Source organism: Dermochelys coriacea, chromosome 2 (genome assembly GCF_009764565.3).
Source record: "Dermochelys coriacea isolate rDerCor1 chromosome 2, rDerCor1.pri.v4, whole genome shotgun sequence".
Taxonomy (NCBI): domain Eukaryota; kingdom Metazoa; phylum Chordata; order Testudines; family Dermochelyidae; genus Dermochelys; species Dermochelys coriacea.
In genome coordinates this window covers 147,883,642-147,897,439 of record NC_050069.1, presented here as the reverse complement: position 1 = coordinate 147,897,439, position 13,798 = coordinate 147,883,642, and the positions used below count along the sequence as shown (strand labels likewise).

Below are 13,798 nucleotides of genomic sequence, written 5' to 3'. Positions count from 1 at the left end.
TGGATTGGATGAATGGACTATAAAGTGGATACAAAACTGGCTAGATCATCCGACTTAATGGGTAGTGACCAATGGCTCGATGTCTAGTTGGCAGCCAGTATCAAGTGGTATCTGGATGATGGGATGGATTGCATCCTCAGCAAGTTCACGGATAATACTAAGCTGGGGGAAGAGGCAGATATGCTGGAGGGTAGGGACAGGGTCCAGAGTAACCTAGACAAATTGGAGGATTGGGCCAAAAGAAATCTTATGACGTTGAACAAGGACAAGTGCAGTGTCTTGCACTTAGGACGGAAGAATCCCATGCACTCTGACATGCTGGGGACCAACTGGCTAAGCGGCAGTTCTGCAGGAAAGGACCTGGGGACTACAGTGGATGAGAAGCTAGATATGAGTCAACATTGTGCCCTTGTTGCCAAGATGACAAATGGTATATTGGGCTTCATTAGTAGGAACCTTGCCAGCAGATCGAGGGAAGTGATTATTCCCCTCTATTCGGCACTGGTGAGGCCACATCTGGAGTATTGCGTCCAGTTTTGGGCCCTCCACTATAGAAAGGATGTGGACAAATTGGAGAGACTCCAGCGGAGGGCAACAAAAATGATTAGGGGGCTGGGACACGTGAGTTGTGAGGAGAGGCTGAGGGAACTGGGCTTATTTAGTCTGCAGAAGAGAAGGGGGGGGATCTGATAGCAGCCTTCAACTACCTGAAGGGGGGTTCCAAAGAGGATGGAACTTGGCTGTTCTCATTGGTGGCAGATGACAGAACAAGGAGCAATGAGAAAAGGAGTACTTGTGGCACCTTAGAGACTAACAAATTTATTAGAGCATAAGCTTTCGTGAGCTACAGCTCACTTCATCGGATGCATTGTCTCAAGTTGCAGTGGAGGTGGTCTAGGTTGGATATTAGGAAAAACTATTTCACTAGGAGGGTGGTGAAGCACTGGAATGGGTTACATTGGGAGGTGGTGGAATCTCCATCCTTAGAAGTTTTTAAGGCCCGGCTTGACAAAGCCTTGACTGGGATGATTTAGTTGGAGTTGGTCCTGCTTTGAGCAGGGGGTTGGACTAGATGACCTGCGGTCTCTTCCAACCCTAATTGTCTATGATTCTATGATACATAACTTGTTTGTATCAGTGTATAAAGAGGGGATTCAGAGGGAGTGTCTTTGGCTAGCCAAGATGGGGAATGGAAAATTCCGCCATTTGCTGAGCTGAGCTGAGCCCATTGCAATGGGCATACATATGTTAGTGTACTGGTAACCATTGAGCCAGGACATTAGGACAAACCTTGCCAAGTGCTTTCTCTACTGAAACAGGTCTATGGTCTTTTGGGCAATTGTATCAAGGTCTGCTGTGTCAGCTATCTGAGCAGAGTTGAGACAGCACACAGAAGCAATACACACACACACACACACACACACGCAGCCAATGACTAACTACAGTTCTGACTGAGGAAAAGTCTGTCATGGCTAGGAAGAATGATGATTGGTGAGAGAAACCATCTTGAAGAAACCCTGAACCCTGCTAAATTAAGTTTTAGACTCAGATGTGTATTTTCACTTTTATTTGCTTGTCACCTTTTCTAACTTTATCTCTTATACTTGAACTCACTTAAAATCCTATCTTCTTTTGTTAATAAATTTGTTTTACTTTTAATCTGAACCACCAGTACTGTATTTAAATTAAAGTGAATGTGGAAAGCTGCCAGGTTGTGTGCTTTTAGAGGAACAAACAAACCCTATTATTTCTCTGAACTGTCCAGGAGAGGGGTAGACATTACAGAGCACACGGGTTTTGAAAAATTCATGATTGGGAGCGTGTTGGGGTCACCCTGCAAGTAGTACCCAAAGCTGGTGGAGACCAGGGAGAGCATATTTGGTGTGCTGCTGGTGCCAAAGCTGCTAAACCAGAGGTGTCTAGCCCACAAACACTTAGGCTGTGACCTGCGTACTGATAGTTTGGTTGTGAGCATCCGAGGCTGGGAAATACAGCAGCAAAGCATTGAGAGGCACCCCAGGTTACAGAGTCACTGGTGTGGATTGCACCCCCAACCCCGTAACCCCTCTCCCCTTCAAGAAAGCATTCACACGTCTAATTTCTTCCCTCCAAAGACTTCCGTGGATGCAGGGTGGTTGGGGTCCACGGGCTGGGCTGGGAGATGCAGGGGGGTTGGGATGCATGGTAGTTGGCGTTGGGGTGCATGATAGTTGGCACAACTGGGGTGGCAGGAGTGCACTGGCAGAGTTGGGGTGCATGGTAGGTGGCACAGCTCTGTATGCAGGATATATGAGGTCCACTGGCATAGCTGGGAGATGCAGGACGGTTGAAGTGCACTGGCAGAGTTGGGGGGTGCAATGCTTCCCTCCCCTAAGCCCCCAAAATCTCTCGCCTCCCCTTAACATCCATTCCCATTTATCCTGCTCCCTAAAATCCCTCGCCATTCCCTCACTTACACACACTAGTACTCCTTCCCTCCAAAGAAGCATTCACGTGTCTAATTTCCCCCAGCCACCACACTAAGTAGTATGATTACATTCCCCAAAATAAAACTGCCACCCCTGACTCACAAATGGTAGTAATGTCCAGCCACTCAGTTCAAAACTCCTTTTGTCTTAGATGAGGGCTTGTGATTAATTTAACCTTAGTTTAGTTAACTGAAGGCTGAGTTCAAAGCCATCAATGGTGATTTCAGTCATCAAATTCAACAAGGCATGTGATTCTACCAGTGATTAGTACTTTTTCATTTAACAGTACAAGGAAGCAGAAGGAAGGTGATGGGGGAAGGATTGGGGAAAGCCCCATAACTCAGGAATCCCAGAGTCAAATAACCTCAAATTTGGATCACTAACAAACACTACCCTGCAGCCCATGAGGCACCACAAATTTTGAAGTAATCCAATTAAACATTCAGATTTTAGACAGCTTACAAGCTTTGAGTTTTAAATCATATAAAATGATAAGAATAGAAACCCTCTAGCTATTTTTCTGTATTGGTATGTGCGCAGTGCAGAAAATGCACATTTTAATTTTCTCCGGCTGCCATCATTAAGTTGGGTAAATCTTAGCAGATTTATTCCATTCTGGTCTACTAATCAACAGTTTGATCTCAAACGCTGAGCAGAAAAAAACCCCCCACCCATAAGTTTCTTTAAAAATAGCTATTTTTTTCAGGGCTCATATTGCCAAAACACTACATACACATGCCTCCAATATGGGTGACTAACCCTATCCTGCACCCCCCTGAAGCACAGCAAATTTCAAATAAATCCAACTAAGCACGTCAATTCTGGAGAACTTAGAAAAGGTAACAGTTAAACAGATGTCTTAATGCATCTGTAACCATAGCAGTACTGGCATGCCACTATCATTCACTCTCTCACACACATACTCTCCCTCTCTCTCTCTCCTGGAAGTTCATTGAGCCAGAAGTACAGAAAACAACATTAGCGTTGTAATGTGAAGAACCATAAAATTTGCCCATCTCTGATTTAAAGCTTGCTTTATTCGGAGGCAGTTGTATTAATCAACTTAAATGCATAGGTAACTTAGGACTAGAATTTGTCTTCTTCCACATACCATGAAAAATGTGAACTTTTCTGTACATCTGATAAGAAAATACCTACCTTCGGCTTGTGATGCTGGTGATCTTGCCCACTTCTTAATGCAGTTCAGATGAAACACATGATAACAATTCTGACAGCTCCATACCGGGGCTATTTTTCGGATCACCTCACAGCACACCATACACTCATATTTCTCTGTGGTCAGCTGGTCTATCAGGGAACCTGAAAAGAAAAATTCAATACGTACACACCTAAATTAATCAGGACAATATGCACAAGTTATACTCACTAAAAATGGCACCAAAATATGCTACACTTTAAATGCAATTTTAGAATTTATTTCTTCCTATGGATGTAATGCAAAGCTTTTTCTCCTGTTAGAAAAGCTGAAAGATTCCAATCCAAAAATTTGGTACAAGTTTTCTGCTTTCTTGTGCGTCAGTCTCATAAATTTGGGCAAAAGCAGTAATAAATTGTTCAGGTGTTTCCTTTAAACCTATTAGAGATTCTTATTTGGCAGAAGAGAAAATTTTACAAGTCTGTTGTTCCAGCTATCTTAAGTGGGAGAATTTAGCTTTTTTCTACTATTTACAAAAGAACACCGTAACATATACATCACTATACAAATCTCAATCTAAACAAAGTTAAAATCCTGTATCTGTGCATTATTTACAGACCAGTTGAATGATGCATTACTGGGAATATGCAGAAGGCTTCATAATTCACCCACAAGAGGAAGCATTTCTAACTGGCTGTTTTAGGAACAGAGTGGTGGGCTCCAGACAGAGCCACATTCAACTACTCTAGACCAAAGGGATGGTTGCCATAATGTGGAACCCTTTTAGTAGGCAAATTAGCATCAAAGACTACCCTGAAATCAAAGAGGGAAGTGCACCTCAAACACCAGCTGGAAGAAACTAAAAACTGATAGTGGGAAAAGTCTGAAAATACATTAAGGTGTGTAAATATAGTTAGGGCAGCCAAACAACCTTAACTCTGCCCTATAGCTAACCCATGGGAGTGGGGGGAGGAGAGGAGAAGAAAAAAAAAAAAATCAAGGGCATCTTTAGAAGTCAATTTAATCTGAGTCCACAAAACCTAAAATACTTAATCATAGTTGAGTGGTTTTGCACTGTCACTACAGGGCACATTTAAGGTTTTTCCTGAAGGAAAATTTAATATTTAAGTTATTAAAAAAAAATATGAGGAAAACCTACCATTAAACCTAAAAGAAATATTACAATGCTGCCAATGCACAGAATTTTAATATGGGAAGTTTGAAAAGTTGGTGACAGGGCAATAGTTAGTGTAATTTGAGTTCCCTAGCAGCACACACATACATGGTACTTTCACGTTCCCTTCTGGCCTATCTGATGATTGGATCCAGTCCAATGGGTGGCTTTTGAAGACATTTAGGATTAATGGTCATTTTTTACTTTTCTTTGTCAAGTTACCTGGCACAAAAAAATTTTCCCTTCGAAAAGGACCATCTCCCACAGTCCTCAATGAGACTGATGCCACATCCTGCCCTTGGGGATGATGGTGGAATCAAGCTCAGTCCCACTGGGAACAGTGAAAGAGATATCCCTTTCAAAAGGGCCCACCAAAACACCACAATGGCTTCAATCTTATTAAGACTTCCTTCCCTCTTAAGTATTTTTATGTGGTTGAGTAGAACACTGGCTCGTGTATGGTGGGATATCATCTAATAGTGGGTCTGCTTTAGAGGAGGACAGCCTGCTGCTGCAAGGCCACATTTACACTAGAAACTTTGGTCGACTCAAGTTATGTCAGCATAAAGCCGCTGCAGTTACAGTATGGCTGCTTGGGTCTACACATCCTCACCAGAAGTGCCTGTGCCAACACAAACTTCGGTGCATGAGAGGTACACCTACGGTGCTCTGCATCACCCTTTGGTGAAATACCTTTTGACAAATTGTTGCAACATGTTGTGGGGTACACACAAGCTGCATAGGCGTTGGGGTGGCTGAGGGCAAAAGTCAAACTGACATCATGTAACTTTCTCCATCCCATAATACCATCCCTATTCCATAGTTTTTAAGCCTTTTTTAAAATACCACAAACCTGCTGTGACAGGATCCCTAGGGCACAACTTGGAACTGGGGTACTGCTTTGCCCCCTTAACTCTCCAGCCTGGGCCATCTCTCACAATGCTTTGCTAGTGACAAGCAGCAAAGCCCTCAGGCGCTGCTCTCACTCAGCACGTCGAGCGCCACATTCAGCTAGATTTCTTGAATGCTCCCAAAGTCACTCATGAATCACACAGAAAAAGGCACCAGACAATTCCCCTATATCCCCAGCTTTGCACCCCAGAGCTGTAGTGTCTTGCCCTGGTCAGTGTAAGTTTATTACCCAGTTTGCCCCTCCCTCAATGTGGAGAGGACATACACCAGCCTTTGTAACCTGAGCTGAGATTTTCCCAAGCACCTCAACCAAAATACAGTTTTAGGTAAAATATAAAACAGACTTATTAACTAGAGAAAGACTGTAAGTGATAAGTGATAGGTATAATGGGTCAGAAATAGTTACCAAAGAAAATAAAAGATAAGCACACAATCTAAGTCTCAAACCTTATTACACTAGGCAGTATTTAGATCAAGCAGTTTTCCCACCCCACTGGACGTTACAGTTCTTAATACACAGGCCTCTCTCTCTCAAACCTGGGACCAGCCTCCTCAGTTGAAGTCTTTGTCTTCTCAGCATTCTTGTTGTTTCCAGTGGGGGGGGGGAAGGGAGGGGAGGAGAAAGGCAAAGCATGATGCTACTGTCCCTTATTTTATACCCTCAGTCCACATGCCTGGAAAATACTAGCCTAAACATGTCCTCGTGGGCTTTGCCGAGTCACAGGGTCGAGCGATTCCTCTGGTGTGGTCTTGTGCAACTGTCACTGAATTGTAAAAAAAACTTTTATTACAACCCCCCTGCTAATTAATGGTCGTGGAACATCCTCCTGGGCTGGGATCACATCCTCTGTATGTCACTAGCAAATTTACGGCATATTTCAGTAACAATCACTCAGCAAAGTCTCATAACTTGATGCACACTAACAATAGACGTAGTTTGACAGAATGGGTTTCAGCAGATCATGACCCTTCATAAGGTATCTTACATGACATGCTTTGTAAAAAATATATCAATTATACAACGCGTGAATATGGAGGTTCCAGGGTGCTGCTTGGAGGTAAAGTGTGCCACACCTGCATAGCACTTTTGTCTGGCCTTCACCCTCCAGTGCATGAACACCAGAATAAGAACCGCATTGACAGTTAAGAAGGCAATCATGCAGTGGAATGTTGCAAAGCCGGATTGCTACCAGTCAATGGGAAATACACTTTTTTTTTTTTTTTTTAAACTGTACCTATGAATTCAGTGGCCCTGTACATTTACAAGTAGTAGATGCTTTGAGTAGGACTAGGCATCCTGGAGTACATGCTGTGAAGTAATAAAGATGAATTTATTTTCAGTAAATAAAAATGTATTGCATACCAAAAAAAGTGCAAAAAAGACAAAAGTACAATTAAAAACAAATACAATTCAAACTGCTAAAATAAATTATCAGAACAGAACTTTAAAATTAGAATAGAAAACATTCCTGTCCATTTCAGCTACACGTACGCTGACCTGAGAGCGCCACGGGGGATGTATGTTAAGTTCTGGTTGTCCTTACTGTCTCCAGGCATGGAGTAACAGGGATAGGGATTCAGCCCATGATGTCACCTGGAACGTTGAGGGGTTCTAAGGAAATGCAGTGGGTTAGTGGTGGGTCCTCCCCCTCTGAGTCAGTGGGAGGCCATTCCACCTCACTATGTCAGTGGGCATCGCCCACAGTCAGAGAATTACAGTAAACAGTTTAGAGCTATGGCCCTTAGGCAGGGCAGAGCTGCAAGGATGTATGGCTTGGGCCTTTGGCAGGGCAGAGCAACAAACGGTCTAAAAGCTTCCGGCCCCTCAGGCAAGGCAGAGCAATGAGCAGTGTGAGAGCTCTGGCCTTAGGCAGAGACAGAGCGGCAATTAGTCTCAGGACCAGGTACCCAACAGTCTCAGGCCTCAGGAGGGGTTTCTCGGACCTCTGAGATAGGGCAGAGCAGTTGGCCGTGTATTGCCCGATGTCTTGGCTCAGGTAGATGGCAGACAAATGCAGGCTTCATAGCCTAAAAAGTGGGGAGGCTGCCGGGAATCCGGCAGGGGGACCCGGGCCCACGCAACTCCACCAGGTCCCAGCCCAGAGCCCTACAGATTGTTCCACCAGTAGGTCAGCGGGGAATCCAGCCACAACATGTTGACCAGGTTTCCAGCAGCAATGCAGCCAGACTGGGTCAGCTGTCCCTGGGCCACTACCTCCCCTTGGGGTGGTATCTGGATTCATGGGGGTACACAGTTTCCTCAGGGTAGATGCTGGGACTGCCAGTAGCTGACTCCTCAGTGCCTCGGTCAGCAAGCAGCTTAGGCCAGTCCTCAGCTCAGCAGGGCTCCTGTGTGGTTTCCAGCGTCAGGAAAGGGTGGGGTGGGAGGTGTCTATCTCCTCCGGTGGCTGCAGCACAACTGAGCACCAGGACCTGTCCTTTATACTTCCTGTTTTGCCTCCTGACTTCCAGTGGGAGGGATATGCACAGCCTGGCCCCATCTACCTGGGCTTAGAGAGTGGTCCCACCCCCTCTGGCTCAGTGCGAGGCCACTCTACCACCCTACAGGGAGGTGCTAAAATGGAGTTCTCCACTGACTGTGAAGGGAAGGGAGCTCATGACTGTTGGACTTATAGGTCAACAAGAGTCTGTTGCATTTGTGACAGGTTTCAGAGTAGCAGCCATGTTAGTCTGTATTCGCAAAAAGAAAAGGAGTACTTGTGGCACCTTAGAGACTAAAATTTATTAGAGCATAAGCTTTCGTGAGCTACAGCTCACTTCATCGATGCATCCGATGAAGTGAGCTGTAGCTCACGAAAGCTTATGCTCTAATAAATTTGTTAGTCTCTAAGGTGCCACAAGTACTCCTTTTCTTGTTGCATTTGTATTTCCTGCCTAAAAAAAAAAAAACTCATGTCCCGGTGCATCTCCTTCTCCTTTTCCCACTGGGACTTCTGGGCTTTTCTATGCGGTCTGCCACATTCACATAGCAGGCCCCCCATTCACAGTCCAATGCAGCACTAGTTTGGAGGATCTCAATGAACATATCCTCCACAGTCCCCTTCTTTCCGTCCTCATCAGAGTCAGTCATTCCATGGGTGTGGAAGGGGTACTCCACAGGGCCCCAACAGCACTAACTACAGATAAAACAGATGTATTATTGGATTTACAGTCATAGTGGAAAGTGAAAGACATTTCAGAACCCCATTCTCTTAGTCCCATAAATGTTTTTAATAAAACCATGCTTATTGACACTTCAGCTTTGGAGTCCCTCTGCACAGCCTAGCTCTCCAGTCCCAGGCATCGGGAACATGTCCCACCAAGGGCATAGAAGATGGGGGGGGGAAAGAAAAAATTAGGAAGGAATGTTTCCATTATATGAAACAATGATATATCAGCCTTTATTTCCATGGGTACAAACATAGGGCAATGGTACGGAGTACTGGCACTAATTTTCCACTGGCGGTAGTGATTTTAGCTGATGTCTCACTCCTGAGGGTAACAAAGGCACGGAAAGCACAGCTGTTACTGATGTCCCAAAGCTGCCCAGAACTATATGCCGCTAGCCTGTGAACTGTAATGGTGCCAGGCGAAGTCATTACAGAATGGCATGGGAAACTGACCTACCATTGAGGAATAAATAAGGCAGCCACTCCTAGAAACCTCCTGGAGAGGATTGCAGAGTACATCCATGAAGCCTTCATGAAGATTTCTTTGTATCTTCCTGAGAGCATTCCTATGAACTTCTCTGCATGCCACTGCCGCCACCACCACCATCCCACCCACTTAACCATACAGGGGACTGAGAGGTAGACAATTATTTGGCTGGTATACTGCTAGCTCGTCTCATACAAGAAAAACAATGAAGAGTCAATACCTGCGTCTGGCTAACTTCATCAGGTTCCTCTGTGCTTAGCTGGCAGGACTGGCTAGTCTGTGGTGGAGTATTGGAAGTACATGGCTCGCAGCATAGCTGGATTCCCCTACAATGTCTCCCATCTCACTGTTGATCACATGGCTCTCTGTCCCAGGCTCCTCTAAGGTATCCACAGTGGTCTGCAAATGCTGGTGGGTTCTCTGCCAAGTATTGCATGCAACTCGTAGTAAAAGCAAAAGGTGTGCAGCTTGGTATCAGCTCAATTGTCGGCCTTCATGGCCTTGTAGTATACCTGCTGCAGCATCTTTGCTTTCATGCGGCACTGCTGCTGCTACCTGCATCCCCTATGTAATGTTTTCACACGTATCTATGTTTCTATGACTAGTCCATAGCTCTGCCTACACAGCCTCTTCTCCCCATACATCTAGGTGATCCAATACCTCATGTCTACTACAGACAGACACACATGGAGTCAGCATGGTCGGTTAAGCAGCTGTACACAATGAGGGAGAACTGCCAAAGTGGGAAATGAGGAAAAGGCATTTTAAAAAATTGGTGAGGGTTTAAAAGGCAGGGAGACATGGCTTCCGATCTCTGTGACACCTGAGCAGTGGAGTTCACAATTGTGACCAGAGCAATCATTGTTGGACAGCTGCTGAAGGATAGTTAGGGTCAAGATAGGTTCACACAGCATTTACACTCGTTCTGCATCAATCACAGTATGCCAAGCATGGCACAATGCCATTTGGGCAGGGGTGTTAACATGTTACCCTTACAAGGGCGCTTACATAGGTAGCAATCAAATTTGACAGGTTTCAGAGAAGTAGCCGTGTTAGTCTGTATTCGCAAAAAGTGAAGTGAGCTGTAGCTCATGAAAGCTTATGCTCAAATAAATTTGTTAGTCTCTAAGGTGCCACAAGTACTCCTTTTCTTTTTTTAATCAAATTTGAGTTTAGACATACACACATGTAAGTCGATGCAAGGTAACATCCAACCTATCTTTGTAGTGTAGGCCAGGCATGAGTGAAGGAGCTATTTCTTTAGATGAAAAATAGAAATCAGTGCTGTGGTTTTGGAGGGTAGTCAGTCCCCTCCACATCTGTTTGAGTTCCAAAGCCTGGAACTGAAGACTTTCCACAAGTTACACTACAGAGTCTGAACACTGTGCTGGTGATCTACTCATTGATGGTCAAAAGAAAAGGAGTACTTGTGGCACCTTAGAGACAAAGGTGCCACAAGTACTCCTTTTCTTTTTGCGAATACAGACTAACATGGCTGCTACTCTGAAACCTGTCATTGATGGTCAGTGCCACACCTTTCCACTCCACTGTTTCAAAACTAAGGCCCAATATCTTTTTTTGTATTTCCAATATTACATATTATTGGTACCATATGCTTGATCTCAAGAAGGGGAATCCAGCAATAGGAGTTTCATTTTACTCATCCCTTAATTAGCTCCCCTCTGTGTGCAACAAAACATTACAAAACTTTTGCAACTTTGACTATAATTTCATTAAGTATGCTCCAGCTTTAGAACACTTGTTCAAATCACTTCACATTTTCCCCCCAATTCTACTCTTGTCCCTGATGTGACCTCCATTTTGAAGTCTGATTTACAAAAGAAGCAAAATTCAGCTTTAAACAAAACCTGTGAAAAGGCTGCCACCTTTCTAATAATGAAGTGGGAATTATGGAAAATCACCAGACACATAGCAAACAGATGCATTTAAATATAATACAGGAATGTTAAGTATCCTTTGCATTCTTTGAAACAGACCCTGTGAGGTGTTGAGCAACTCCTGTGAAATGCCAACCATCTTCAACCAACAAACTTCAATACCGTTGAAATTGTTCATCTCACAGGACTAGACCTTTAATTTGAAGGTCTAAACCAGTCCAGGAAACTTACCTGTATGAGTTTCCTTGTTCCTTGGTACATTACTCTGCTTTTTCCAATACCGAGTCCAATTGAAGTGAAGGGAGGTTGTGTGTCCCACCTGCAGGTGAAGCTGTCTTCCACCACATTTGACTGATTCCCCTAATTGGTGAGCATGTGTTATGCTGGTCAAGTTTTGATCATTGTTGTGAACACCTGATTCTTTGCTCCTCTCACTAATTTTATCTTTTTGAGTATAAGTAAGAGGCGGCTTCTTAACTGCTTTTGTATTTTTACTGCGGTAAGTATCTTGTTTTTTCTGGATTTCTTTACCTAACTGGGGTTTACTGGACTTCCTGGAGTATTTCTTGTTCACAAATGGATATCTTTTTTGTTCATCACTATTGCCAACATATCCATCATACAATGCTTTGCCAAAAGATGCTTCTGAAGAGTCAGACTGAGTCAGATCCAGAGATGGTATATTTTCAAACATATCATCCTTCTGTTTAGATGTCACTCTCTTATCCCACTCATGTAACTGCTTCCCCTTCTCTTTGAGGCTTCTTCCAGATACAGGCATCAGGTGTGTTTTCTTTGGCTTTGCCCCTCTATTGTCTGCACTAGATACCTCCTTGTCACTCTCTGAAGAGCAAAAGTCATTGTATTCTTTAGGATTGACTCTCAACCTTGGTACTAATGTGGTATCTACAGTTGTCATGTTGGTTGTGCCATCAGATGATTGCCTTATCCGGTTTCTAGTATACGTCCTATCACTTCTAGATCTGTGCCATCGCTGGCTTGGAAAACTATGATTCTTATGAGGTTTACTGGTACCAGCAAGCTGGAGAAAATCTTGCTGGCTACAGTACTGGCTTTCTGGACTATAAAAGCTGTGTTGCTTTGTGGAAGAGCTTACATAGTCTGTGCCTCTATCAGAAGACTGACTAGGAAGTGGTAGAGTATCATTTCTATTCTGATTCCTATTGGATTCCAATCTACCCAGACTTCTCCAATTTACATCAGGAGTCTCTTTCTCTCTTGGGATGAAATCAGCTGCATCCGGATTGAAGTTTAATGCACCTAAAACATAAAACAAAAAAAGTTACTAAAGTTCAGAACTGCGCAAGTATTAAAATTCCTCTAATGATGTACCACAGCAAAATCTACTGCATACACAATGGGCCGAAAAGTGCAGCTGCTCCAAACACTAAATTGCAAAATAAGGACCAATATCCAGAAATTCAGTTTTTTCATGGAGTTTTCATTGCTTATATGAAGAAAAGGAGTACTTGTGGCACCTTAGAGACTAACAAATTTATTAGAGCAGCTTTCGTGAGCTACAGCTCACTTCATCGGATGCTCTAATAAATTTGTTAGTCTCTAAAGTGCCACAAGTACTCCTTTTCTTTTTGCGAATACAGACTAACACGGCTGCTACTCTGAAACCATTGCTTATATGAAAATAGTTATTTTCTATTTGCCTTACAGGCATGTTAAATTTGTTCTGCACCTTCTCAGTTTTGGGCTGTGAGTAAAAATTTCACTAGGAAGAAAATTCTGCAGTCTTCTGAGAGCAGTGTCCTTTAGCTAGCCAAGTAAAATACCACATTTAAAGCCTTTTCACAAGAAACCCTTTGTATTTCTGAAACCTCCTTTCTTCACCCCATGATCTCCATTCTTTATGTGAATGTCCCCTCTTTTCCCTACCCATTGTCCCACTTTGGACATTCACAACACCTCCCCACCCAACCTCACTTTGGCATTCTCCCCCCAGCCCCATGTCCTCTTCTTCTAATCAACTTCCTTTCCCCATACCTCATTTTTCCTACCCTCGCGTTTCTCTTCCCTACCCCATTTGTTGATTCTTCTCCCCACTCTTCCTCCTCCTCTTTGCCTGCCAGGTCCTGGTTCCTGGACGAAGGTGGGAGCATAGTAGTAGTAGTAATAAAAACTTCCTTTTCGTTGTGCTTAGTAGTATGAGGCCCTTCAGCAGTGGCAATGAGGGAGAAGTCTGGAAAGAAGATTCTTCTGATCCCACTGCTGGGAGACTGGTGGCAGCAGGAATTGAGTGGGGTGACAGAAAGAGACAAGGGGTGACTCATGTGGGCGGTGAGTACTGGGAAGGACCCTCTCCTAAGCCAAAGCTGAGGGGCATTTTGGCACAGATGTGGAGGGAGGTAGGGTAGGGGCTCAGTCATTATCTCCCTCTTCCACTCCACCCACTTTGACTTTAACTCCCTCCCAACCCTTTTATACTGTGGCAGAGCTATAGGCAGATTCTTTTGTTAATTTCTACAGGAACTGTGAACAGGCACTATGTTTGCTACTCCTG

The 13,798-nt window shown here is 44.0% G+C and overlaps 1 protein-coding gene across 5 annotated transcripts in view; it reads right to left on the bottom strand.

The window, feature by feature from the left end:
- NFX1 (nuclear transcription factor, X-box binding 1) overlaps positions 1-13,798 on the bottom strand; it is a 226,272-nt gene that overhangs the window by 188,955 nt on the left and 23,519 nt on the right. For all 5 annotated transcript variants that reach the window (XM_043508487.1, XM_043508490.1, XM_038392949.2 and 2 more), the window contains exons 2-3: positions 11,497-12,546; positions 3,627-3,788 (exon numbers count right to left, since the gene is read on the bottom strand). In XM_043508487.1, coding sequence (XP_043364422.1) covers positions 3,627-3,788; positions 11,497-12,546 — 1,212 coding nt within the window. The remainder of the gene's footprint in view (positions 1-3,626; positions 3,789-11,496; positions 12,547-13,798) is intronic.